General features: G+C 38.8%; 1 protein-coding gene and 1 long non-coding RNA gene across 3 annotated transcripts; one reads left to right on the forward strand and one right to left on the reverse strand.

Moving 5' to 3' along the window:
* Window positions 1–1,489, reverse strand: LOC137852424 (uncharacterized). The gene is made up of 2 exons (XR_011093818.1): window positions 1,336–1,489; window positions 1–282 (listed from the first exon to the last, which is right to left on the reverse strand). It is a non-coding gene; the product is annotated as an uncharacterized lncRNA (long non-coding RNA).
* Window positions 914–26,152, forward strand: SP4 (Sp4 transcription factor). Of its 2 annotated transcripts, none has more exons than XM_068674158.1 (6): window positions 914–1,194; window positions 1,828–1,928; window positions 2,421–3,978; window positions 20,755–20,983; window positions 21,246–21,445; window positions 22,554–26,152. In XM_068674158.1, exons 1-6 carry the CDS (start codon window positions 1,188–1,190, stop codon window positions 22,799–22,801), a joined length of 2,343 nt encoding a protein of 780 aa, XP_068530259.1. In that variant the 5' UTR covers window positions 914–1,187; the 3' UTR covers window positions 22,802–26,152. The 2 variants fall into 2 exon arrangements, with proteins under 2 accessions (XP_068530259.1, XP_068530260.1); XM_068674159.1 differs by lacking the exon at window positions 914–1,194 and adding an exon at window positions 1,570–1,715.

A 26,152-nucleotide genomic window follows, 5' to 3' on the forward strand; every position in this document is an offset into this window, starting at 1 on the left:
TTTATATTTCATATTGTTTTATTTGTCTTCAACGGAAAGGCTTGGAGGCTTGGTGTTTCCACATCTCCCTCATTCCAGAGGCTTGAATCGAAGATCCAAAGCTTTGCCGCCCACACAGGTGTGCGGTACCACCGCTGTTCTCCCACATAAAACGGGCGCAGGCAGGTGTGAGGTCCCACAAACCCTCCGCTTCTTCCACGACGCCACGGCCAGCCCTGCCTCAATCAGCGCTCAGCACCACGGCATGGCGGCCAGCGGGCAGCACGAGGGCCGGCGGAGACCCTGTGGGGGAAAACAGAGGCACAACCCTCGTTTCTCTGCCTTTAACCCAGCCCTGCCCCGCCGCAGGCTGCCCGCAGCACCCCGCCATCACCCCCCTCCTCGCCCCCTCCTAGGCCGTCGCCTCAGCCCGGCCGCCCCCCGCCCTGCGCATGCGCCACCCCCCCCCCCCCCCCGGCGAGAACTACATTCCCCGGCGTGCCCCGCGCGCGGCTGCCCAGCCAATGAGCGGGCGGGGCGCCTGCGGGGGAATATCCCGGGGCAGGTGTCAAGGAGCCCCCCGGCACCGCGGGGAGGCCGCGAGGGCCCGGGACGGGACGGGAGGGGAGGGGGCCATGAGGCGGGGGAGGGCTGCGCTGCCCTCACTTCCCGCGCGCTGTCAGTTAGGCGGGCAGCCGCCACCCGATTGGCCGGCGCCGCGCCGAGGCCCCGCCCCCCTTGGGGGACGTCAATCAGCGCCCCGAGCCCGGCTGTCAGCAGCGCCGTGTGCCGAGCGCGGGAGCCGGGCCGCGGCTGGCGGCAGGGCAGGGGGAGGAGCCGGGCCGGGGGGCGGCGGTTGGGCCGCGGAGGGCCCCGCCCCCGGCGCCGCGCTCCCTCCTCCCTCCTCCCTCCTCCCCCGGCCGCCCGGCCCGCGGCTGTCACTCACGGCGGCGGGCCGAGGCCGGCGGCGGAGAGGCGGGCGGCTACGCCACAGCCCCGGCGGCGGCCATTCGTGGAAAAATAGGCCGGGCCGCTCCTCCCCGCTCCGGCTGCCACCGGCCTTCTCCCCGCTACCCCCACCCCGCCCTCCGCCGCCTCCTCCTCCTCCTCCTCCTCCTCCTCCTCCTCCTCCTCCTCCTCCTCCACCTCCTCCTCCACCTCCTTCTCCTCCCCCCTAGAGCGGCGCCTCGGCGGGGCATTAATGCGGGATGAGCGGTATGTAACCCCCTCCCTCCCGCCCTCCCTCCGCTCCTCCCTCCGCCCTTCGGCCCCCCCCAGCCCGCCCTCCCGCGGGCCCCCCCTTTTTTTATTCCGTGTCCCCCCCCCACCCTCCTTCCCCCCCCCAACCCCTCTTACCCCGGCCTCGCTCCCCCGGCGTCGCCCCCCGCGCCCCCTTTCTTCTCGTCCTCCTGCGTGCCCCCTTTCTTCGGCAGCCCTCCCTCCCGTGCGCATCCCTCCCTCCTTCATTCCTCCTTTCCTCCCTCTTTCCCTCCCATGCACAGCCCTCCTCCTGCCCCCTGAAGCATCGACGGCCACTCAGTGGCCGTCGATGCTTCAGGGGGCAGGAGGAGGAGGAGGGTTGTGGGTGGTTTTCTCCCGCTGTCTCCGGGAGAAGGAAACCAAACCTCCCCTTTCTGGGTGTTAACTCTCCAGCCCCCATGGGTTGGGTTTCAAACCACGTTTCTCAGGACTCGCTCTTTTGTAACGATGGCTTGCGCCGTTGTTTTCCTGGGGAGGTGCGGGCCGGAGGCTGGGAAGCGAAAAGGGATGTGCTCGTGGGGTTTGTTGTTGTAGGAATGGAGGTGAATAATTAACCTGTTACGCTTGATATTTTTTTTTTTTTTGCAGATCAAAAGAAGGAGGAAACTATGCCCACAGAGGGAGAGAAATCTCCCGAGGCAGAGAATAACAACAATAATAATAAAAAAGGGAAAACTGGAGGCTCGCAGGTAAAGCACGCACACACACACACACACACGAGTAGGGAAGTGCCCAAACTATTAGCATTTAAAATGAAATGTTCAGCTAGCAGTGTTTCCTGCTCAGGGCATCTTTCTTTGGGCTGGATGAAACGTAGTTCTTTGGGTGCAATGTTTTTACTGCCTGGACATGTTTTTTGATCGTATTTTACAGCGATCAGATGCTTCCCATGTAAGCAAGGTCTTTTTTTTTTTTTAATTTGTCCTTAGTATAGGAAAAAAAAGACTGGAGTGAGGAAGTGGTTGAGGTCCTGGTTGTCACATACTCATTGATAACTGCTGGCCTATACTTAAAGATTATTTAAAGAAACATGTACTTCCTTATTCAGAGCTGTATCATTGGTCTTTATACGCAGAAACATACTTAGGTCTGTTTCCTGTGCAAATCTTAACGCTTACTCCTAGTGATTAATACTCGTGCTCTTCTCCTGAATCTGTTCTCTTTTCTCTCCCTATGGATAGGATTCCCAGCCTTCACCTCTTGCTTTGCTAGCAGCCACTTGCAGCAAAATAGGAACTCCTGGTGAGAATCAAGCAACTGGACAGCAGCAGATCATTATAGATCCAAATCAAGGTTTGGTGCAGCTTCAAAATCAGCCGCAACAGTTAGAATTAGTAACAACTCAGCTTGCTGGGAACTCTTGGCAGCTTGTTGCTGCTGCTCCTCCTGCTTCAAAAGAAAATAATGTTGCTCAACAAGGATCTTCTGTTGCCTCAAGCGCAGCAAGTCCCTCCAGTAGTAACAATGGAAGTGCATCTCCTACAAAAACCAAATCGGGCAATTCTTCTGCAACGACCCCTGGGCAATTTCAAGTCATTCAAGTACAAAATCCAGGAGGTAGTGTCCAATACCAAGTGATTCCACAGATTCAGACAACAGAAGGTCAACAAATTCAAATTAATCCCTCTAGTGCTACTGGTATACAAGATATACAGGGTCAAATTCAGCTTATTCCTGCGGGCAATAATCAAGCTATTCTCACAGCTTCAAACAGGACAGCTTCGGGGAATGTTATTGCTCAAAACTTGGCAAATCAGACGGTCCCGGTCCAAATCAGGCCTGGTGTTTCTATACCGCTGCAACTGCAAACTATTCCTGGTACTCAGGCACAAGTTGTAACAACTTTACCTATAAACATTGGTGGAGTAACCTTAGCATTACCTGTGATAAACAATGTGGCAGCAGGAGGAGGCTCAGGTCAAGTTGGACAGTCTTCGGAGAGTGGAGCTTCCAATGGAAGTCAGCTAGCGTCTACTCCTGTCACTACTGCCTCTGTTAGTTCAATGCCAGATTCTCCTTCCTCATCGTCCACTTCTACAACCACTGCCTCAACATCTCTAACTAGCAGTGACACGTTAGTGAGCTCTGCAGAAGCAGGCCAGTACACGAGCACAGCAGGCAGCAGTTCGGAGCAGACAACTGAAGAACCTCAAACCACCGCGACGGACTCTGAAGGCCAGAGCTCTGGTCAGCTTCAGTCCAATGGACTACAGAACGTACAGGATCAGTCAGGTTCTCTTCAGCAGGTCCAGATTGTAGGTCAGCCTATTCTACAGCAGATCCAGATCCAGCAGCCTCAACAGCAGATTATTCAGGCCATTCCTCCCCAGTCATTTCAGCTCCAGTCAGGCCAAACTATACAGACCATCCAGCAGCAGCCTCTGCAGAATGTTCAGCTGCAGGCAGTAAGTCCGACTCAGGTGCTCATCCGGGCTCCAACTTTAACACCATCGGGGCAGATCAGTTGGCAAACTGTACAGGTTCAGAATCTGCAAAGCCTTTCAAACCTTCAAGTTCAAAATGCTGGGTTGCCCCAACAACTAACCATTACCCCCGTGTCTTCAAGCAGTGGCACAACCATTGCTCAGATTGCACCAGTGGCTGTTGCTGGTACCCCAATCACACTGAATGCTGCCCAGCTTGCTTCAGTACCTAATCTTCAAACAGTAAGTGTTGCCAACCTGGGTGCTGCTGGTGTTCAAGTTCAAGGAGTTCCAGTTACCATTACCAGTGTTGCAGGTGAGTGGTCTGACAAAGTGGTGGGATTTTTCTTATTTATTTATTTATTTTACTGTTGCAAGAATAACAGATCATCTTTAACGCTTCTATACTTCTATACTTAATACTTCTATAAGGCTTTTCTTTGGTAATAAACTTGAAACCCCTAACTGTGAGAAAATACCTTATCAATGAATTTCAAATTTCAAAATAGTTGACACTTCTAAACATTGATGAAACTAGTAAAACCCACTCAACTGAAGTAGAACTACTTGTATTTGATAAACTATTTTTCAGTGACCCTTTTCTCCATCTTATTAAAACCTTTCAGGCTTTGGGAGGGAACGTGATACTTGACTACTAGAGCTTTGATATGTTTATTTTATATATAAATTGTATATCATTATATTTCATACTATATATAAAAATATGAAATATAATGATATATAACATAAATATATATTATTATAAGTATATATTTCATATCATATATGAAATAATGATTACATACGTGTGTTTGTATATATATATACAATATATATGTGTATGTGTGTGTATATATATATACACAATATAATATATAAACAAAAGCCAGCAACACAAAAACTTTTTTCAACCAGGCAATACTCATTTCTGCATAGGGGATGTAGGATGAGGAAGGTGGCAGTATGTGAACTACGAAATCCTGGGTCATGACATGCATTTGTATGTAACTTCATTATACTCTGTACTAGCTCATAAAGCTATTCCCTCAAAAGTCTGAATATTGCAGAGAGATTTGAATGGAGTAAGGTATGCTTACACGCAGCGTTGATCATGTGACTTATTTTAATTTAAAAACAAACAAACCCACTTGTAACCACCTCAGTGCTTGATGATGAACTTCTGACGTGTATTATGAAATGCCTGTGTGGTTATGCTGGCCTATTAGTTGTGGAAAGAGCTGCTAAAAGGTTCTAGGCTGGAATAAAGAACTTACTTCTAAAATAAATTCACTGCAAGGAGTGCAGTGACCCATAAGGGCAACTCTGTATGTAAAACTTGCAAACTTTTAGTATTATAGATAAAATTTGAGGGCCTCTTCGCCAGTTTGATAACTGCTGACAAGAGCTTGGTTTAACTCCATAAGAGCAAAAGGCTTCTGTTGTATTAGTTTTAATAAAAACTCATATATTTACAGTAACTCAACTGTAGTAGTCAGTTTTTAATACAAAACTGTAAGAAAAAATGTGTTTACTGTCCAGTCAACATGAAAAATGTTAGTATCATATTGACTCTTAATCTGTTTTATATAATCATGTGCTAAGATGAAAAACGTTTAACTGGGCAAGGAATTGTTCAGCTAAACAGAAGTACTTCCAAGGAAACTAAACGTACTTTGACAATGAGAAATTTGCTATTGGGAGAATTTTGTCTGCTACAATGCTCTCCAGCACTTGATGGAACACGGAAATGCTAAGGGTTGGGTTGGATGATTTAAACTTTCCTTACTTAAGGAACGTTACAGTGATGTTAATCAGGGTTATCTGAATTATAAACTTGACCTTGTGTTTGGCTGTAATAGTTCAAAAATAATTGTAGGCTCACTGGAGCTGACCAGCTGCTACAACATCTTGCAGTCTAATTTGTCTTGGAAAATTGTCCTTGATGGGAAAGTGCAGGTTGGCTACTGTTAGACAAAAGTGCCTACTTTGGCAGGGGGCAAAGGAATGGAAAGCCTGCTTTGGAAGCAGCTGAGATTTGGGAGTGTGGGAAAAATCTTCCTACGTGCTGTTCTCTTCTGCTTCCCTGCTTACTGATGGCTTACAACTGTGGCAGTTCAGACAAGAAATTTTGAATATCATCTTGCTCAGTTACCTTGTCTGCACCTCTGACTGCATGTGATGTCTTCTGGAGAATAGAGGGATTGAGATTTGTTACTGAGCAAGGGGAATGAGTCAGAAGTATGCTTCTGGAGAAGCCAAGCCTTACTCATAAAGGGTTCATATGTTACCTAAACTTAAACTGTATGACCGCTGAATTCCCCTCCGCCTTTCTCCCCACCCCTATGCCCAGGTAAGCTGCTTCTGTAGGGTTTTTAATTTTATACTGGCAGCAGTGAGTCCATCAATCATTCCTCCATGTATGAGGTACTATTTATGTTCCCCAAGACTTAAGGTTATGGAGATAGAACTTCGAGAATGTGAGAGAGAAATAAAAGAAGGAAATCATAACTTCTCTGCCTCTCCTGTAAAACTTCTGATTGCTATTCCGAGAGCAAAGCAGCATGGAAAGGAGAGCAGAGAGCGTGATGTTCAGTCCTTGTGTTAATGCTAGAATAAGTGTTCAAGGAAGAAATGGTTACAAAATAGAAAATTATAAACATGCAAAAGTGCCAATTATAAGGGAAAAGTTGTCTTGTTCAGGTCTATTAGTTTCCTCAGATTCACTGTTGTGTTTTTTTTTTTTTAATTTTAAATTATTTTTGCTATTACTGTTACTGGACGTCTCAAAAAAAAAATAAACTGCTCAGTTACCTCAACATCTGCAGACTGATATTTCCATTCTCTTTCCTGCAGTACCTGAGCTTGTCAATGTGAACTCTTTTTGTACGTTAATTGAACTCTCCAGAAGTGGATCATTCACTACAAATGAGCAGTGGAAGTAGGTGTTAGAAATAAGGAGTGCATAGGATGTCCAGAAAGTGTCAGGGAAGAGATGGAGTGAAGGATTCAACCCATCCATTGATTCAGGTGCTCTAGCCTTGTTAGGACAAAAAAAAAAAAAAAAAAGGTTTTTGTCCTTTGAGCAAGCTCAACTGATAAAGCCAGCCAAGTTTCAGGGGGAAACAAAAAAAAAATTGTAATAAGTAGCTGTCGGAAACAACTGTTCTTTTATTTGTGCCATATGTTTTTCATGGACATTGTTTTTTCCTAGTTATTCTTACAAATGGGTAATTTAGGTGCCTTTTTATTAGTTTTTTAGTAATAAATGAAACAAAGCAATAGAACTCTAATTGCAAATAATAAGTTGTGGCTTAAAATTCTTATGGAAATGTTAAGCTATAGAACTATGTTGGGAAAGCCTATTTAGGCTTTTATTTATTTATTTATTTATTTATTTTTTTGCTTAACAGATTGTAAATTCCAATAGAGACAGATCTCACATTGGGAAGAAAAACATTTACATTTTCAAGTAAATTATGTATTTTGGTTTGCTTTTTTATAACCTTTGTTATTCTGCTTCCTGTCCTAAGGTGTGTAGGCTCTATGGTAAACAAAGAAAGATGAAAAAAATGTTTGATGTGCTTTTTTTTTCGTAGTTGTTCAATTTTTAAGTTAAAACCTCAAACAGGTTGCTACTGGTAGGTACCACACTTTCAGCTGTATGTTGTGTGTGGTCAAAAAGGAAGGCAAAAGCAGAGTTCTCCTCATGTCTTTTCATTTTCAGACCCACAGGAGAATTCATTCAATATCAGTGATGCAGAAGGAAGATAGTTTTTTCTACTGTGAGGGGTACCAAGAGGTGGCACAGATTGCCTGGAGAGGTTGTGGAGTCTCCATGGATGGAGACACTCAAGCCCCATAGTCCGGGGCAGCCAGCTCAGGTGCCCTTGCTTGAGTGAAGGTTGGACCAGGTGGCTTACAGAGCTTACTTCCAGCCTGCACCACCCTGTGATTCTGTGAAGCTCTGCAGAGAAGATGTACAAAGTGTCAGTCAGAAGAATAATTGAAAATATAGGGGCAAATGGAGGGGGGTATGAAGAGAATCTGGATTGAGGAGGATAAAGAAACTAAGTGAAGTGCTAATCAAACAATAGACTACCTAAAAGCAGCTGTGTTTACTTTAACATGCAGGGATCTACAAATACCTGCCTGGCTATGAGGCCAGTAACTAGTGTGGACTTTAAACAAGATAATTCTGTACAAAGTAAACTGCGTTTTTTCTGTACTATATGAACTAATTGTTGTTTTATACATGATTCCCCATGGAATGGAATAATCTTTTGTGTCATTTGGATGTAAGATAGATGGTGACATCCCAAATTTACCCCATATAACCCTGGGGACAAGCAGGTGCTAGATGGTTCTCTTGCGTTTCTTTAAAGCTTCTGCTGTGATAGGTGTAAAATCAAGTTCAAGGATTCCCCTCCCTTCTTAAAATAGGGTAGGTTCTACCTTTTTGAAGCATATTTTTATGCCCTCTTAATTGTCAAGATGTGTTAATTGACAAAAGTGAGTCTGTGGAAGGAACTTGTAATACGAGACGATTCTAAGAAAAATAGAGTTCATAAAACAATTTCCTTTTGGTGGGCTAAAGGTTTTTTTTTCCCCTCCAACACATTGATCTTGAAGCGTGTTTGCATTAGGAATAGCACAAATTATGAATATTTTTGTGGGTGCTGATGAATATGGAGTGAAATAAAACGTCCAATTTTATTAAGACAAGTTACAGACAAACCATGAATATGCAGCATTTCATTACAATGTGAGGGATTTGTGTACCCCCTGTTCTTACACAGGGGTCTTTAGAAGAGGTAGTAAGCTGCTTTTTCATTTATTTTTTTTTTTTATCATTTTTGCTCACAGTGGAAATATATTGATTTTTGTCCTCATGGTGGAAACAATGGCTTTTCAGAATTCCCTGTTTCTTATGAAGAAAAAATAGTAATAGATCAGCGTTGTCTACCTCTTGAAATAATTTTGTTATGTGACAATGGTGTTTAGCTCTCCTTATGTGGGACATTTTTGTTTTAAAAGTAGTGAGAAATATTACTTGTATTGTATACAAGAGTTTGGTCCAAGCTTTGTTAGTTGCTTTAAGCAAGAGTCCCCAGATCCCACCACCTTGCAACTCAAGTGCAAGCCATTTTAACCCATGAGCATTGGCACAGCCTGAGTTATGGGGAATCTGGAGTTCATCCACCTAAATAACATGGAAGAATGACGAGTGTTCAGTTTGCAGCCTGGCAATACTGCAGCTGGAGAGTTTTAAGAGTCTTCTGCACGGATGTTAACAGTTGGTAATGACCATGAAGGCCAATACTTAGTATTCTCATTAGGGGACGTCTTAAAATGTAATTGTCTTTCTTTCATACCCTATAGTATATAATATGAGTTACTAAGGCTTTTTTCCCTTTCTTTTTGGCCAGATACTTTCATTGTTCTACTGTTACTAGTTACACAATTTGCTAGTACCTCCAGGTCTCTTCCTGTCATGTACTTCTCAAATTTGTCAGCATCCATCTTCAGCTTGTTTTTCAGGCTTTCTCTTCCCTTTGCTTCTTCATTAACTCTTCTTGTGTGAGTCATTAATTCTGACTTGCTGTTCAAATGCTGAAGAGACTGGTAACAAAATGTAAATGTTCTGCTTCAGACTTCGCAAGGGAGTTTAAAGAATTTGTTAAAATGCTTCAAACAGGAATAAAATAATAGTCCCAAACTACATGCATTTAATCTATGAGTCAAAGGAATTTCTGACTAAATATTTAGGTTTTGACCATGTCTGATGCTGACTACATGCAAGAGTAATGGGTATTCTCAGGTACTCTTCCCACCCTTCAATGATCAGCAGCTCAGGTCTTCATGAGTCACAAGTGCTATATTTTTTTTTTTTTTTAGTACTTAATAATCTCTAGATTACTTTTCTGCCATGGATTTGCTTTTTTTTTTGAGTCTGTGTAAATTTTGGACATGTTTATTACTTGTCTGCAGTAAATGCAGTGTCTCAGTTGTGTAAGATGTTGTTTTATTTAATGTTCTCAAACCATTCTATTATGAGAAATTAAATTGATTCACCTTTGTACCACTCATGATCTTCTATTATCTCTGCCATTTTTGATATTATGATAGTTATTGTCGGAAGGTGTTTAGCCTGAAGTCTTAGAATTTTACACTTAAGCCATCAAATGAAAGAAAAAGCATCTTTACAGTGTAATCGGTGGCTCTCCTTGCTCTTGTTGATGCAACAGTGGGTACGTGTAGAATCAGAACTCAGTAAGTTGAGTAGCTAAGCAAGGAGAGATGTCTGCATTTGGTGACAAGGTGAAAAGGGTTTAAAATATCCAATGCGTATAGAAGCAAACTGGCAAAGGCAATTACTAGGTGTTGAAGTCAGAGGAGCTAAAGGGTGGTGGCCCTGTGAGGAGGTTTTCTGAACAACATCCAGTGCTTCTGTGGATGCTCATTGGCAGCTGTGGGAAATACCTGGGAAGAAACTAGCTGCAAAGCTATGGAGCCTGCAGTGGAAAAAAAGTATGAAGAACTGGGCTATTTTGTGCAAAAACAGAACAAATACGGGAGTTCTGCTTAGTTCTTGCAATTTTTTTTTTTGTTAGTTTGCGTTTTGAGACTATAGTTGGAAAGTGAATAGCAATTTAGTGTAGTTCTTCCAAAGTCATGAAAGGTCACTCGCAGCTCTTCTCAGGTTGCCTTCAGCTGAGAATTGTTGCAGAATCACAGAGTTCTAAATATTCTAGCACCCACATTCTTTTCAAATGCTTCAGAGTAATTAAAAGTACTTAGTCTTCCAACAACAAAATTACTCTGTTTGTGGGATTTTCTTAAACTGAATTTCAAAACAGTGGCAGAAACAGTTTAACAACAAACTATGCTGGTGACAGCAAACACTTGTCTAGGTGATGGCAGCTTTAAAATCAAGTGTCAATATTCTGTTGTAAACTTGATGTGTAAGGTGTACACAATCTTCCTTTTCAGCTAACTGGAGAATCACCTGGTAAAAATGCCTCAGTAAATAAATAAGCCTTTGCCTTGCCTGTCAGTGGCAAGGCATGACAGTTGTTGCTTCCAGGGAAAGGAGGAAGGGGAAGTATTTCAAGTACCAGCTTTGCTCATAATTGCAAGGTGAAACAGGTTTCTAATGAGCCATTTCTATGCTATCAATTTGAAGAATTAGATGCAAGTTCTTAAGTTCTTCAAAGTAGAACATTAGTAAAACTATTTCCCAGTTAGAGTATGTGGTCTTACAAAAACATTTGAGTGTTATGGGTTCTCTAAGAATATCAGTTTTTGCCCTCCCTTCTCTAGTTCCCTGTTGCCAAGAATCAGAATATGTAGAGCAGGAAATCAAAAGGCAGAACCTTCTTGTTCAGCAAATGTCAAGCAAGCACATGCTTATGAGTGATGCTGCACGTCTTCATCACCTTGTTAGTATTTAATTGTTTTTGTTTTTTTAAGAGTGCTTGGATCAATGCTAAGCTAACCTAATTGCTCCTGGAAAGGGGAGAGATTGTAAATAAGCTTCCCCCACTCCTGTTTTTAATACCTTCCTCAGTGTAACATGCATTATATTATGATATACTTAGTTTCATGTGATTTTGGTAGTGGTAGAAGTGAGAAATTCATTGTTCTAACATATTAAAAATGTTGGATGTTAATGATTATTTCTTACAGTCTAACTCACATAATGGGACATCATGTTCCAAGGTGAATGGTTAATTTTGAGTATGAACGGTATTGTTGAAACACAACTAAACTTCTTAAATGGTTTGCAATTTGATGGATAAAAGTTAATAAAAGTTTTATTCATATGCTGTAGCGTAGTAGTTGCAACTGCATATGAAAAGTAATTTTCATAATGATTATTTTGCTCTTGTCATTAAACTTTCATCAAAACAAGCTCCAGACGTCCACAATCTCTTGAGAAGCTTAGCATTTCAACATCTGTGTAGGTTAGTTTGGGGTATCATTTCTTCAGATTTCTGCATTCATCCATTCTTAGAAAGGAATAGAGTTTGTGGTATTTAATACTACTGACAGTGGCTAATAGTCATGTACCTTGATCAGCCAGTCTTTAAACCATGTTATCCCAATGTGCATAATTAGTCTTGCTAGACTGGCAGACTAATATCAGTCTTGTGTAAAGAAAACATCCGGTTAATATCCTCCTGCCAAAAGCAACTTGGCACACATCTTAGGTACAAGTCTGGCTTTCCTTAATTATAGAACGGTTTCAGGTGATGTGACCACTCTTGCTTTGATTTTTTTCTGATCTTTTTTCCAAGTTTTTTTTTTGAACTCTAAGAGATATGTGCCTTGTTTGTGTTGTTTCCTTGGCCGTTGGGAAGCTACTCTGTGTAAAATATCAAGTTTTTCAATGTGTTCTGAACCAGAAAGGAAGAGCAGGTGATATCAAACATACTTTTTTTTTTTTTTTTTTTTTTTACAGGAGTGATGATGTTACACAAGAGCTGGCAGAACTGCTAAGGGTTTTGATCTTAGAATTACATGGCCTTTATAAGATATATAGCTCTCTTTTAATCTTGCTAGAGCCATTATCAGGCAAGGACCAGTTGTTTCAGCTTTAATAAACAAATTAATCTTCATCGCTAGCATTTCTTAATTCTGAACAAATTATCAAATGATACGTGACTTAAACAGGAAGTTAGCTGACTTCAAAACTAGGCTGTTGAAATAATTTTCCATTTTCCAAACTCCTGTGCGTAGCATCATATTTATTTTTATCTCAATCAATATGAAGATAGCACTTCATGTAGCCAAAATGTTTATTTTGAGGACATTTGTAAACCTAGTCAAGTGTGGACTTGAAAGTGTAAAATACGTCAACCATCTGAGCTGTAGTTAAAAGCAAACGAAAAGACAATACTGAAACCTTAGTTTGGGTTTTTGTTTATTTTATTGTTTTTTCTTTCTCCTGTCAGCCTCCTTTCAAGATCAGGCAATCGCTATTTCCATGGTAATATACAGAAGTTGAACTGAGGTGCTGAAAAACAGACTTCCTAGAAATCCCAGAAAGCAATATTTTGATTTCTGTATGTCAGAACTGTGTAGGATGTGTATGTAACTTCTTTACTGTTACAGTTTGGGAGGTAGTCAGCTCTTCTAGGCAGGCTGTAGAGACTAATAATCAACAAGGTTCTTGTCTTATCCCCATTTCAAGGTAAAGGGGAAGAGATGGAAGAAAGAACTGAGCCAAGTTCTGTTGTGGCTAAAACCTGTAAAATAACTTGAGAGTTGGGATGGGATGATAGAGTAGAGACAGATGCTCAGTAAAAATAAACTTTAAAAGCTACATTTCTTATATCTACTGCTAGTTCCATGCAGTGCACCTAACATTCAACAGCACGATTGGTAGTTGGATTTTCAGTTATCTATCTGCTCTAGGGTTCAATATACAGGGAGCTACTTACTTTCATCCGCAGAGGAGTGTTCTCAAACACTTATCCTAAATGCACTTTTCTATTTGACCTCTTAATACAGGAGAAAAACATAATTATTTTTTTTGAACGGACCTTAGCAGTAAGATAAAGTGTTTTTTGCTGTTTCCAGCTCCTTTAAAATATCTAAAAACTGAACATATTTTATTTCTAATTAAAGCCTATTAAAATCGCAGCAACAATCCCAAACAATTAGTTATTGCCTTGCTTTGACTGAAACCTCTACTTGGTTGTGCAAGGCTAAATTTTGTGAAAATGTAGGTCCATGTCTGTTTCCTTGTATTGTTCCCGTATAGATCTTTTTGTGTTGTATTTGTGAGAGCTCTTTGCAAAGTTTAATAATGAGAAAATAGGCTTTCAATTAAACGTAATACAAGCTGGAAAAAAAAATTGTCTGAAAATACTAAGTTGACTTCAGGCTGTCCTAATGCACTTGTGAAAAGCCTTAAATTTTTTGAAGTTATTAAAGTACTTTCATGAAACTCCTTGGTAGTTGTTTTGTTTTTCTGTGTTGCCACTATGATTCTTGCTCAAAAGAAAAAACAATACATTTTTTTTAAGGTGTTTAAAACTCTACAACTTTTTTCTGCCTTAGTCCTCATGCTTCTTAGTAGTATTTTTCACAAAAGCTAAGCTTATTTGTGATGCTGGTTAGCAACTTTTGAACAAACCATCCCATCTGACGTGTGAAGAAAAGTCTCTTGAGGAGAAGATAGATTCCGATGAATATTGTTCAAGTCGGAAACAGGGAAAAATAGAAACTTGCTGCAATGTCCCTGTAGGCAGTAGAAAAGAAATCAATCTACTTGATGCTGCAGTTTGTACTCGAAATTGTAGTAGCATCTGGACACAATGTGTTGTGACAACCGACATTTCCTACAGTAGTTGGTTGGATCCAATTCCTTTCTCTACTCCAAACTGCTCTTCTCTGAACACTGTGTGGGTCCATTGCATCAACCCTTGAAAAGTTCCTATTCTGGGAAATATTTCCCCTGACATATATCATTTCTTTATCAAACCTTTTATAAATTACTACTTCAGGACAAAAGAGAAGTCAGCATTGTCTGCATAATGTTTAAGTAGCATCAAATCCCATTGTCTTCTGTGTCAATATTGAAACTCACTGTTGTCTTCACATTATGTTTATTTTTAAAGCGTGATTTTTTCATCTCATTCTTCAGCATGAAACTTTTCCGGCAGGTGATGTTAAAGATCATTTTTTCCAACTATATTGCACTGAGAGGTTTAAAATTTAAAATCCTGGCTGATCTTAAATTGTCATTTTTCAAGCAAAATAGTAGGCGAAAGAATGTTTGCAAGCTGACCGCAGTTAAAGTATGCAGAGAGGGGAAAGGAACTGAGACCTCTTTTTTCCCCATTCTTTTCTATCAGTAAGTTATTTAATGGGCAAGTTGGTGTGTCAGCTCCAACACTTGTAGAACTTTGAAACTTTGCAGCTTTTTATTACTTTTACTTACATGTCCTCTAGCAATATACATAGAGATGTGGGTGTCAGTTGCAACTATCTCTTTCATTTTTAGAATACATAGTTAAACAAGTTTTTGTTTTTTTAACATCAGCCAGTCTGGCTCCATGTACATTTTGCAAAGCATTCCTCAGCTTTTGCAGTAAGGTGTATGATACGGAGATATCTCTCATTAATGCTGACATCTCTGTGACTGCAGAATGCTGGCTGCACAACAGCAACAGGAACTCAGTGTTAATTGTTTTGGGGAACTGAGTGATAGAAACTAGAAGTGTCCTTTTCTTGTCTTAATTTCTCTTCTGTCCAAGATCCTTTTTTTTTAAAGCTTGACTCCAGTGACTTCTGTGGATTGTCAAAGTACAGCCTTTTCCGCATCCACCATACTTGTCTCAAAGAGTAGTTTTTCATGCTTACTGCATCAGGTGAACAAGAACAGTGTGATAGGAATGCATGTGCAATGTATAGTAAAAGGAAACTTTTTGATTTAGACTTACCATGGATGGCCAAGCTTGATGACAGTGATTTTCAGTTGTAGATCACTCTGTAGCAAAGTCACTCTACAGGAAGGTGTTCCTTAGGTAGCATATATTAGCTTTCTTTGTCATTTGGGTTGTGTTACGGGAGCTCTTATTTTGCAAGATAGCTTTGAAAACTAAACTTGATATGTATTCTTATGATATTTGGCTTTATAGGAAGTACCTGAAAATGTTTTCTTGCATGAACATATTAGACTCATATATACAAGGAAGTATACATGATGTAACTGTTAAGATGCAGGATTGTGGTTTTCTTTTCAAAATTGGAAGAAAACGTGGTGCTGAAAAACAAAAGATGCGCAATCCTGTATTTTGAGATGTCATTCACTAAATGCTTAAGTGTTTAAGATTAGTGACTAAAATTATATACATGTAAGTCCTATTTGAGAAGGTCCTTCTATTTGAGAATGTCTATAACATTCTCAATTGTATCTTCATAATCATATATGCAATATTCTAACTAGTGAGAGGCTTCCTGTGCTTGGTTTGCAAAATAAATTCCCTATCAGGTTGCCTTGTGGTTTTGTTTGATGCAGGCTGACATGCAGTGGTTACTATCCAAAAGAAAGAGTACTTATACCTGAGAGAAATAAAATCAAATGCAGTAATTGGTGTCAGTGTTACTTTGTGCAGTAGCATATTGTAACCTGACAGCACGTGCAATAAAGTTCAGTGATGATTTTGTTGATCAAGATTGTTTCACAATTTCAGAAATTGTTTCACAATTTCAGAAAATCAGCATTAAAAAGAAATCATGGGAATTTTAAGAAAAACTGTCTTCCACAGGCAGGTGTAAATGTGCGGTGACTGCTTTGACAACTCATCTATAACAACACAGATGAACTGAAGTGTGACTTTGTTTATTCCCTCACGTAATGGTTTGTTTAGAATTCTTTCTGAAATCAGAGTTGAAACATGAGAGCTCTTGTTACTGAAAGGCTTGATTATGGATGGTGAAGTATAGTGATACTAGGTCTTGTGGTTTGGAGTACATCAGAAAGAAATAATGTTAAGTGATCTCATGATTTTAGCACATTTTTTGGAAGGCTTTAAATGATATTTTTATGCCCCTAGTAGCAAGCCATATGGATTATTTTTAATAGTCACTATAAAGTGATGCTAGTCTTTTCTGTTCCTCTATGTGTAACGTTATCTCAACTACTTGGTTTTAAAATCAAGTGTGTTTTTTTTGTTTGTTTGTTTGTTTTTTAATTAAAGCTAAGTTGATAATAGGAAAAAGTACAACAGTGCATTTGACAAGTTTTAGTTCACCTCATCTGGCTACTAGCACTGAGTAGCTCTTGGCACCGTGTTGTAGTTTCTACTGCCCTGTTAAAAGTTCTGGGGGACAGCAGAGGCTCTGCTTATTGAATAGATACAGTGCTGGGGCATTATATAGATAAGGAAACTATTCTATGTTTTAGTATTGCTGCATATTTTGGTGTAGGGTGTTGGTCAACGCTCGCCTGAACGTGAGCCAGCAGTGTGACCAGGTGGCCAAGAAGGCCAACAGCACCCTGGTTTGTGTCAGGAATGGTGTAGCCAGACAGACAAGGGAGGTGATCTCCCCTGTACTCAGCTCTGGTGAGGCCGCACCTCGAGTACTGTGTTCAGCTTTGGGCCCCTCACTACAAGAAGGACATCAAGGCCCTGGAGTGTGCCCAGAGAAGGGCTACAAAGCTGGTGAAGGGCCTGGAGCACGAGGCCTGTGAGCAGCTGAGGGAGCTGGGATTGTTTAGTCTGGGGAAGAGGCTCGGGGAGACCTTATTGCTCTCTACAACTACCTGAAAGGAAGCTGTGGGGAGCTGGGGGTTGGCCTCTTCTCACAGGTAACACAGTGGTAGGACCAGAGGGAATGGCCTCAAGTTGTGCCAGGGGAGGTTCAGGTTGGAAATGAGGAGACATTTCTTCACAGAAAGAGTAGTTGGGCACTGGAACGGGTTGCCCAGGGAGGTGGTGTCACCATCTCTGGGGGCGTTTAAGGAAAGGTTGTACCTGGTGCTTAGAGACATGGCTTAGTGGGTGACATTGGTGGTAGGGTTGGACCAAATGATCTTGAAGGTCTTTTCCAACTTTTATGATTCTCTAAGTTAAAAAATTTAAAAAAAATAAAATAAAAATAAAAGCAGATGCACATCTTTCTATCTTGGTAGCTACTAGTGTGCCAACATGTTGGGATGCTTTTTCAAAAGTACAAAAAAAAATTATCATATATCTGTACTTCCTCCAGTCATTCTTTTATCTCAATAAGCAAACCTCTATAAATATTGTGTCCTGGATCTTTAAATAAAGCTATTTGTGTGATATTTTTGGAATTTCAGAACCTTCTGTTCTGATCCTGGTTATGTGGAATTCAAGGAAAGGGAAGTTTAAAATAACTCCGTGAGCTTAAAGAACTGAAATGTTGATTCTCTTCACATTAGAAATGTAATAACTGCATTAATGCCATCTGAAAAGCAGTCATTTAATTACTGTTTAACTGAAATCATATGGAGAATGTAACTCTTTGCTTGAGCAACCTTACTTTTGTCATTTTATCTTTTGTATTTTTGCTGTCACCTTTACAGTTATTACGAGGAATTTCTACTGAAATGTATCTTTATATCATGTTAAATAAATAGATAGAGATTATAGCTCAGTAGTGTGTATCCTATTCCCCCAGATGCTTATGTGGACCGTGCATGTCTTCCTTGGAGAACAAATGAAAAAGATGGGGGAAGGTGTAGGATCAATAAAGTATGTAAGCAGCAGTGCTGGATATTATGAGGAAGTATCAGAAGACCCTTGTGTGGTTGGCTGTCTCATGACTTGGACTGAAAGTTGGTTCATATCAAATCAGCACGATACGTTGTGATGTTAGAAATGCTGAACAAGCTTCCACATAAATGCATATTGGTCAGATCAAGCAAGAGTTATGTGTCAGACATTCATCACTCTAGCAATAGTCATGGAGTAAAAAAATAGTCATCCTGCCTGAGCAGGATTTGAGTTTTGAGTGCCTCAATTCACATTGTACTGAAAAGGCTTTAGTCTGGCAGCCTGGGAAAAGTTGTGTTGAAGCATTAATGTCAATTAGAGAAAATCTTAGAGAAAAAAGAAAACTGGGAGAAAACAGGTCATAGGGCTTTTTTTTTTTTTTTTGCTTTTTTTTTTTTTTTTTTTCAAATAGGACTTTGACATGGATGGAGTCATCTCTCTAACAGGCTCTGATGGCAAAGAATAACTTAATGTGCTTGAAAGCACACCTGACTGTGAGAATAGCAGCAGATGCTGCTGTAGGTGTGACTGTAGTACATGATGTATCTTTAGTTTTGCAGTGACAGTCGCTAGACTGCCATCATTTATAGTGCTCACCCTGTGGATTAAAGGAGTTTACTTCTGGGGTCTGTTTAGCACACTGAGAGGAGTTTGTGTCTCTGCAAAAGACTACAAGCAGAGCCAGTTCTTTTTGTTAACTTATTTACCTTTGGCTAACTAAAAACTACAGCTGTTTTTTAACACAAGCAATCACATTAATGTGTTAAGATAAGTATTACATATAACAAAACAATCAGCCTTCTTTGACTCTAGCTATTCATAGCATTCAGTACTTCAGCAGCTTAATGGCCTGACATGGAATTGCCCATGGACTAGCACTTTGGAAGCTCATGTCCTGTTCTGCCACTGCTAGACCCAAGTGTTAGATACTGCTATCTGCCTTTATACCTCACTGTTCTCCTTAACCTATCATATTCTCCTTCAAGAATTCTTGTGAGCGCTTTTCTTTCCTGTTATTAAGTAATTTTTTTCTAGTATATTCCTATTCTGGAAAGAAAGTCTTTCTTCTAGCCTGGATATATGGAGGCTCTACACTCAAGGTTAACGTTTTAATTCTTTTTCTATGGTTCCTCTGCTTCCAATTCCAGACTCTTTGTAGAAATGTTTTTCTTGTATTACTGTCTGTCTATCCCAAAAATCCTATGAATTCCAAGTGAGTTTCAATCATTATCACTTCTGGGTTTGCCCTTGTTCGTGTCAGAGAACCAAAAGTACTCGGTATCTGCTGATATTTGTGGCCTGCTAAAGAAAACATGGAATTGGTGTTTATTTATATCTAGCTGAATTGGGTGCAAATTCCAGAGTGAAACCAAGAGAGTTTACTGGTCAGTGCTTCTAGTGAAAATAACCTGGTACTGACCCAGGCACAACACTGATTCTATTTCCCATAGTGAACTACAGCCTGTTGGATGACAGTCATGTCACCTTGGGAGGTTCTTCAGTCCTAACCTGTCTGCATGTATGCGTTGGTGTTTGTTAGGTTTAGTCTATGGGTGTTATCACGGCACTACACAATGTATAGGCAGATATTGCTCCTTAGCAGTCACACAAATAAAGTAGTTGTTATTTCACACTGTGTTGTATATGAACTCACTTAGTAGCTAGGCAATTAAGGCTTGAGTGTTCTTCTCAGTCTTGTCTGTGTTGATTTCTATTACAGATGCCTGAGAAATAAGTTTGAGTACCTATTTGAATATCTCTGAATCATATTACCTCTAAGGGATTTCAGAGTTTTAAATTAGTGCTTCAATACTGCAGACTTTCAGGTCTTGGAATATTGAAGTCTGTTCTTGGGAATTCTGGTTGGTCATTACACTCTATCAATAAGTAGGTAGTGTTTCCTCTTATTTTTCATTTGTATGAAGTTTTGAAAATGGCAGTACCTGATGATATTTTTTTTACCATACCTGTTACCTGGAGGACTGGTATTCAGTGTTGTCAGACCGCAGACATCTTTGTGTCAGATTGCTTGTCATATTATTTTCTCAGACCCTATAGTCTATAACTTTTAAAGTAAATATAATACTACCCTACTGATCAAGAAACTTCACTTCTTACCTAAATGGGAATACTCTTTATTTTGCTTTAATATCAAGATAATTGTCCTGATTTCCTTTGATCAAGAAAACCAATGAGATTGATAAACTTATGCAGTGAAATTGAAGTTTTAATTCACCATGTCAGTCTTTTAATTGTATTTGATTCAATCTGCTTTTCCAGTCTTTTTGAAAACATACTCCCTTCTGCAAAACAAAATGAACAAGCTAGCGAGGCAGAGCTTAAGGCTGGACCTATGACCCGTCTTTTTTTCTTTTTTTCTTCTTTTTTTTTTTTGTGAAAGTTCCTTTGTGGCTTAGTGTTTAGTCGGTACAGATTGTAGAAGTGACTTCTGTATGTGTCATAAAATAACTTTCAAAATGAGCTAGTTGAAGTTTTCTGAGTGTAGATGTGCTTCTGTGTTTTCACTGGCAATAGATTTAACAAAATCTTACACAGAAATATTGTCTTCTCATTTATCTCAGCATTTGGGGCTCGGGGTAGGATTTGTTGAACTAATTCACATTTCTTAATATCATTTGCAGTCTTGTACTGTTCTGGTAACATTAAATTACGTTAAGCAGCACTATCTGAGTTAGCAGGTACATCTTGTAGTACTTCAGAAAAATGGCTAGATTTAATATTTGTTTTATGATTCTTTTTAAGTAGTTTAGTTTTCTATAAACTATATGAAACTTATTTGTGAAATTACCAAGAAAAGGTAAAAACACTGTCTTGTTTTACAGGTCAACAGCAAGGTCAGGACGGAGTAAAAGTACAGCAAGCTACAATAGCTCCTGTTACTGTAGCAGTAGGTGGCATTGCTAATGCAGCGATTGGTGCTGTTAGTCCTGATCAGATAACACAAGTACAGCTGCAACAAGCTCAGCAAGCTTCTGACCAGGAAACACAACCTGGCAAGAGACTGAGAAGAGTTGCCTGCTCATGTCCTAATTGTAGAGAGGGAGAAGGAAGGTGAGTGTAAACTTTATCAATACATAAGTGTAAATTTTATCAATACATATTTAGGCATGTTGTCACGGCTTTCCTCATTTGGGCTTGAGATTTTCTTGTATTGTCTACGTTGTTTATTGCTATCCACTAGAAAGTATGTTTATATATTTATTTTCAGAGACTACTGAATTATAACTGTATCTATTATCATGAAGTATTTTTCCTAAGCCAACTAATAATATTTTAGAATAAGATTACTTACCAGTTTAAACCTTCTCTTTAGAAGCAGCAATGAGCCAGGAAAAAAGAAGCAACATATCTGCCATATTGAAGGATGTGGAAAAGTTTATGGCAAGACATCTCATCTTCGGGCACATCTGCGCTGGCATACTGGTGAAAGACCATTTGTATGCAACTGGATTTTTTGTGGCAAGCGATTTACAAGGAGTGATGAGTTGCAAAGACATAGAAGAACCCACACAGGTTGGTCAGCCCTCTCTTTATGCATAGTACAGTAACTCTGAATCGTAGTAACCGTGAATAAATAGTGATATTGAAAATCTCACTCATTAGGGTCTCTCAAAATTACTTTTAAATGTAAATGTAAATGCAGTAACTTGAGACAGTGAAAAGCAGTAGATTTCAGCTTTCATTAATGCAAGCTGACTGAGAAATTAAATAAATAAAGATCTGTTCAAATTGTTCTGTACGTATCCTAGAGACATCATCATCGATGATGTAAGTTAGTTATCAAAATTTGACAATTTTTCTTGAGCACGTAGGATTTGTTATGGATTAGGGGTAGTTCTCCTCACTTAGATTAGCCCCGGCCCTTAAGATTTTTTTTAACCTTGTCCATTCATCAGATTTGGTGGTTTGGGGAAATTTCTTGACATTTCAGGTAAGAACGAAAAAAGCAAGATCTCCTAAAAGTTCAAATTAGAAAGGTGGACCATTTAGAAACTAAGCTTTGTTAGTCTTCATATTTCTAGCCCAAAGAAGGCTTTATTTTCTTCTCCCCCCTCAAAATTAAAGCTTCACAAGGTAACACTCAAAAGAGGTCTAATGATATTTAAACAGTGTTGGAACATTTAGTATGGTGATTTTTTTTTTCTTGAGTTTGATTTTATACATTCTCATGAGACAGATTCATGGAGCTTTGGGATTTAAGTTTGTGTCCACATTCCATTCTTGTAATTGTAATCTAAATAAAAGTTGTTGGTTTTTTTTTGTTTTGTTTTTTTTTAAATACTATCAAGTGCTTCATTCACTGTTTGTACTTCTGCTACTCTGTCAGATTTATGGAAGTTTAGGAAAATTTGCTGGTGATCAGAAATTAAAACTACTCACCAAATAATCATAGCATAGCAAATGTTTGTTAAGAGCATTTTAATAGTGAAGAGTAGATTGCCAAGAACTTATGACTGTAAAATTATGACCTGGAAATCAGACAGGTAGAGACAAAAGTATTGTATCCTTTGAAAGATAATTCAAATGTCAAAAAGGAAAGCGTCAGATTTAAATGATTAACCAAAAAACATTTGGTGCTCTCTTTCACTAACGTTTTGATTTCATCCTTCTTTTTAAAAAGGTGAAAAGAGATTTGAGTGTCCTGAATGTTCTAAAAGGTTTATGCGAAGTGACCATCTCTCGAAACATGTCAAAACTCATCAGAACAAGAAAGGTGGTGGAACAGCCCTTGCCATAGTTACCTCAGGAGAACTGGACTCTTCAGTTACTGAGGTTCTTGGTTCTCCAAGAATTGTCACTGTTGCTGCCATTTCTCAAGATTCAAACCCAGCAACCCCTAATGTTTCAACAAACATGGAAGAATTCTGAAAGGATAATTTATATGGACGCCTAGTGCTGCACTTAAGTTTACATACCTTTCAGGATATGGAAGTGGGCTGGTAAAGTGGATTACAGAGCAGGAAATCATGTTTTCAGTCTTGACTTCTGTAATTGTTCCAGGCTGGAGGGTCAGCATGGGAAGTGTACACTGGTGCAACAAGACGAAAATTTCAAAAATACAAACAGCGCAAATTGATGTACTGGATAAACAGATGGGGGAATATTATTTCCATACTGTACTTTTTTAGTTATGTGTCTGTATATCATGTAATGATTTTAAATGAACTTTTCCCCTCTCTTTTGGCATTGTATGTTAAAGTGTTTGATATTGTCTGAATTTACAATGTAAAACAGGGTGGACCGTGACTAGAATTAATATCGTTTGATGAAGGTACTTTGTTTTTAATATAAATTTGTAATATTTTCATGAGAACATCTTTTCCCATAAGAAACAGCAAAACTGAATATAGATTGAATGATAGTGAAAATAGTTTAGTTTTCTGCTCAGTCCACAGAACATGTCAGTTTATTTTGGCCGTCTTTTCTCAAGTTTTGGAATTAATTGAATAGCAGCTGGATGATATGTGCTTGCTGCAAAGTGAATCTGAGGTGGACCTCAGATTAATTTTGACCACTACATTATAGTAGTGTGTATAAATGACAATCAGTGAGTTCTAATTCCTCTCTTTCTTTGGAGAGCTAAGGTTATGTAGAATTAGTGTATACAGTAGGAAAGATTAAAGCATAGAAAGATATTAACATATGATTTTACAAAACTAATGGTGTCTTTATGTAGGATAAAGAATGAATACGGCAACTTTTGAGTCAGTTTTTAGTATATTCATATTTTAAAGCATCAGCAGTTCATTTCTAACTCATAGGTAACATGAATCATAAAAATTCAATCTTAGATATTTATATGTTTTAATTTTGTTAGGATTCATGGAAATCAATCAGAGAATTGTCTCCATGAGTGTTGTAGATCATTCTTCTGTATCATCTTCCTGTAAATACTAGTTTGTTTGTTTTTTGTGGTTAATGTGATGAGTTCTTTATGCTTTGACTTAATAGCCAAAGAAAAGAATTAATTACCACATTTTAACCAAAAAAGGCATTGTAAGTAAACATTTTCTCTCCTTTCCCCTAAATATTACTGTCTTCATTTTCTCTTCGAGGATATATGTGGGCTGGTAATAAATATCTGTTACCTGACAAATCTTACATTGAGGCTCCAACCACAAAACAAATGGGAAAAGAGGAATATGGTTATCTTTTTATTACGTGACTTTTGATTTTAAAGGTTTGGTTATATTTTCAGTTGAGTCAGATTAATAGGAATATAGAGGAAATGGAAAGCAACAATAACACAAAACTGCATTTCGTACGTAAAAACTGCCGTACCTAAGAGGAGGAAAGATGGCCAAATATTTCATGCTCAGGATTTTGAATTGTTTCCCATAATCATAAATGTAACCTTTTACACATATAGTCATTTGGTAACAATTCTCATGATCGGTATTTTTAAAATTTATACACCAAAATATTTTTGATGTAACAAAAGGAAGTACAGTGTAAGAAGGTTAAGATTTTTGTTTGTTTTTCCTGCAAATTACAAAGGGAAGAATGTGTTTGGTAACTGTTGGTTTGAGACGCATACCAGATACCTTGTGCATTCTCTCACAAAACATATACTTCTCATCTGAATACTTTATCAATCTTGTGGTGTTTTGTGTATTTTTGAAGCAAGAGAAATACCAATCATTGTTTACACTGTGTACACTTTAGGCCAGCCCTTTGTAGCAAAATATTAAACTGAAGGTATTTTATACTTTCAGTTTACATTTAAAAAAAAAAAAAAAAGAAAAAGCTTTGAGATTAAAGAAAAACAATTTTACACTGTGGTTATAAATTTCAAGTTTCTTAAAGCTTTTGTAGACTTGTAACAGTCTTTAAATTTTAGTTGGGTTTTGTACATTATTTTGTATATTTTATTTAAAGTACTCTTAACTGATGTATCTGGACTTAAAACATCAGACTCAATTAGATGTTACATTTAATACAGATGAACATTAGGTAGTATTAACTGTTAATTTTATTATATAGGAAATGAAATGTCAAATATATATTTTATCATTATGCTTCACAATCAGTGCTATAAATTTCTTTATGCAAAGAAAAAGTTTCTTAATGTTATTACCATGTTTCCTAGAAGTTAACAATTTTTGTAAACTGAAGTTATGAGCATTCTGCACAACCATTTCGTATATAATTTGTTCATGCATACTTACATATGCAGATAGGAAACTGAAGTCATTTTTAATTGACGATGAATCCCTATTGTAGATGTATCAAAATCTAAATCTGGTTGGGTTCCTAGCATCTAAAGTACATTAACTTGTGTTAGCAGGTGCACATTTTACCGATGAAATTAGAAGCATTTTGACAGTCTGTTCTGCATACCATTCTGAATCCACTTTTCTGTCTTAAAAGGATCGTAAATTTCAACGTCCTTTATTTGACTCAGTGGGATATAGCTGTTGTAAGTAATAGGGCACAGATGTGCAGTAGTATCTTGTTTAATGGCATTTCACTGTTCATTCCCTTTGCCACCGTTAAAAAATTTGCTTTATTGTAATTATCAGTGCAAAGTGTATTTACCATGGTAGAACTCCAGTGTTAGACTAGTTTTTTTCTTACGATATACTTTTTTTTTGGTTAGGTTTGTGTATGTGTTGCCGATTACATTAGAAATTGGTGTTAAGTCATTATTTATCACATTCTTTCATGAGAGCAGTAATAAAAGTGTGTAATCTAGGAGAAAAAGTTAATTTGTCAGAGTTAGGTAAGCATGATGTTTAGGTCCTATTTTTCAATTTTATAACTGTTTTATTGCAACAATATTTGTATTTAAGTCTTCATTTTAATGCCTTGTGGTGTTTTTTTATGCATGTCACTGAATTGTCATCCCGCAAGAATTGATGTGCAGCATAGGGTATTAAATCTACATAATGATTTTGAAACAGAAAAATAGTTGATGGTAAAAAATGTAAATGTTTTGCAAAAAAAAAATCCTTATAAAAAGTTTTGTAGTAATATTTCACTTGTAAATTTTTCTAAGAAAAAAAATGGAAAAGGAAAAAAATGAGTAACATTTCCCCACATCTAGAATTTAGAACTTAATTCTGCCAGCAAAGCCTGTGAGGCACTAATCTGACACTTTTACAATGCTGATTTGTATATTATTTTTTTTTTGGTGGGTTTGGAACTAAAATCATGTACAAGTTGTTGCCTGCAATAACATTTTGCAAGTAACCTATTAAAATTCCCTTGAGTTTAAAA

Source organism: Anas acuta, chromosome 2 (genome assembly GCF_963932015.1).
Source record: "Anas acuta chromosome 2, bAnaAcu1.1, whole genome shotgun sequence".
NCBI lineage: Eukaryota > Metazoa > Chordata > Aves > Anseriformes > Anatidae > Anas > Anas acuta.

Coding starts and splice junctions, on each gene's coding strand:
- SP4 (XM_068674158.1), top strand. Junction 3,979..20,754: donor TACCATTACCAGTGTTGCAG/GTGAGTGGTCTG, acceptor CTTGTTTTACAG/GTCAACAGCAAGGTCAGGAC. Junction 20,984..21,245: donor TGTAGAGAGGGAGAAGGAAG/GTGAGTGTAAAC, acceptor CCTTCTCTTTAG/AAGCAGCAATGAGCCAGGAA.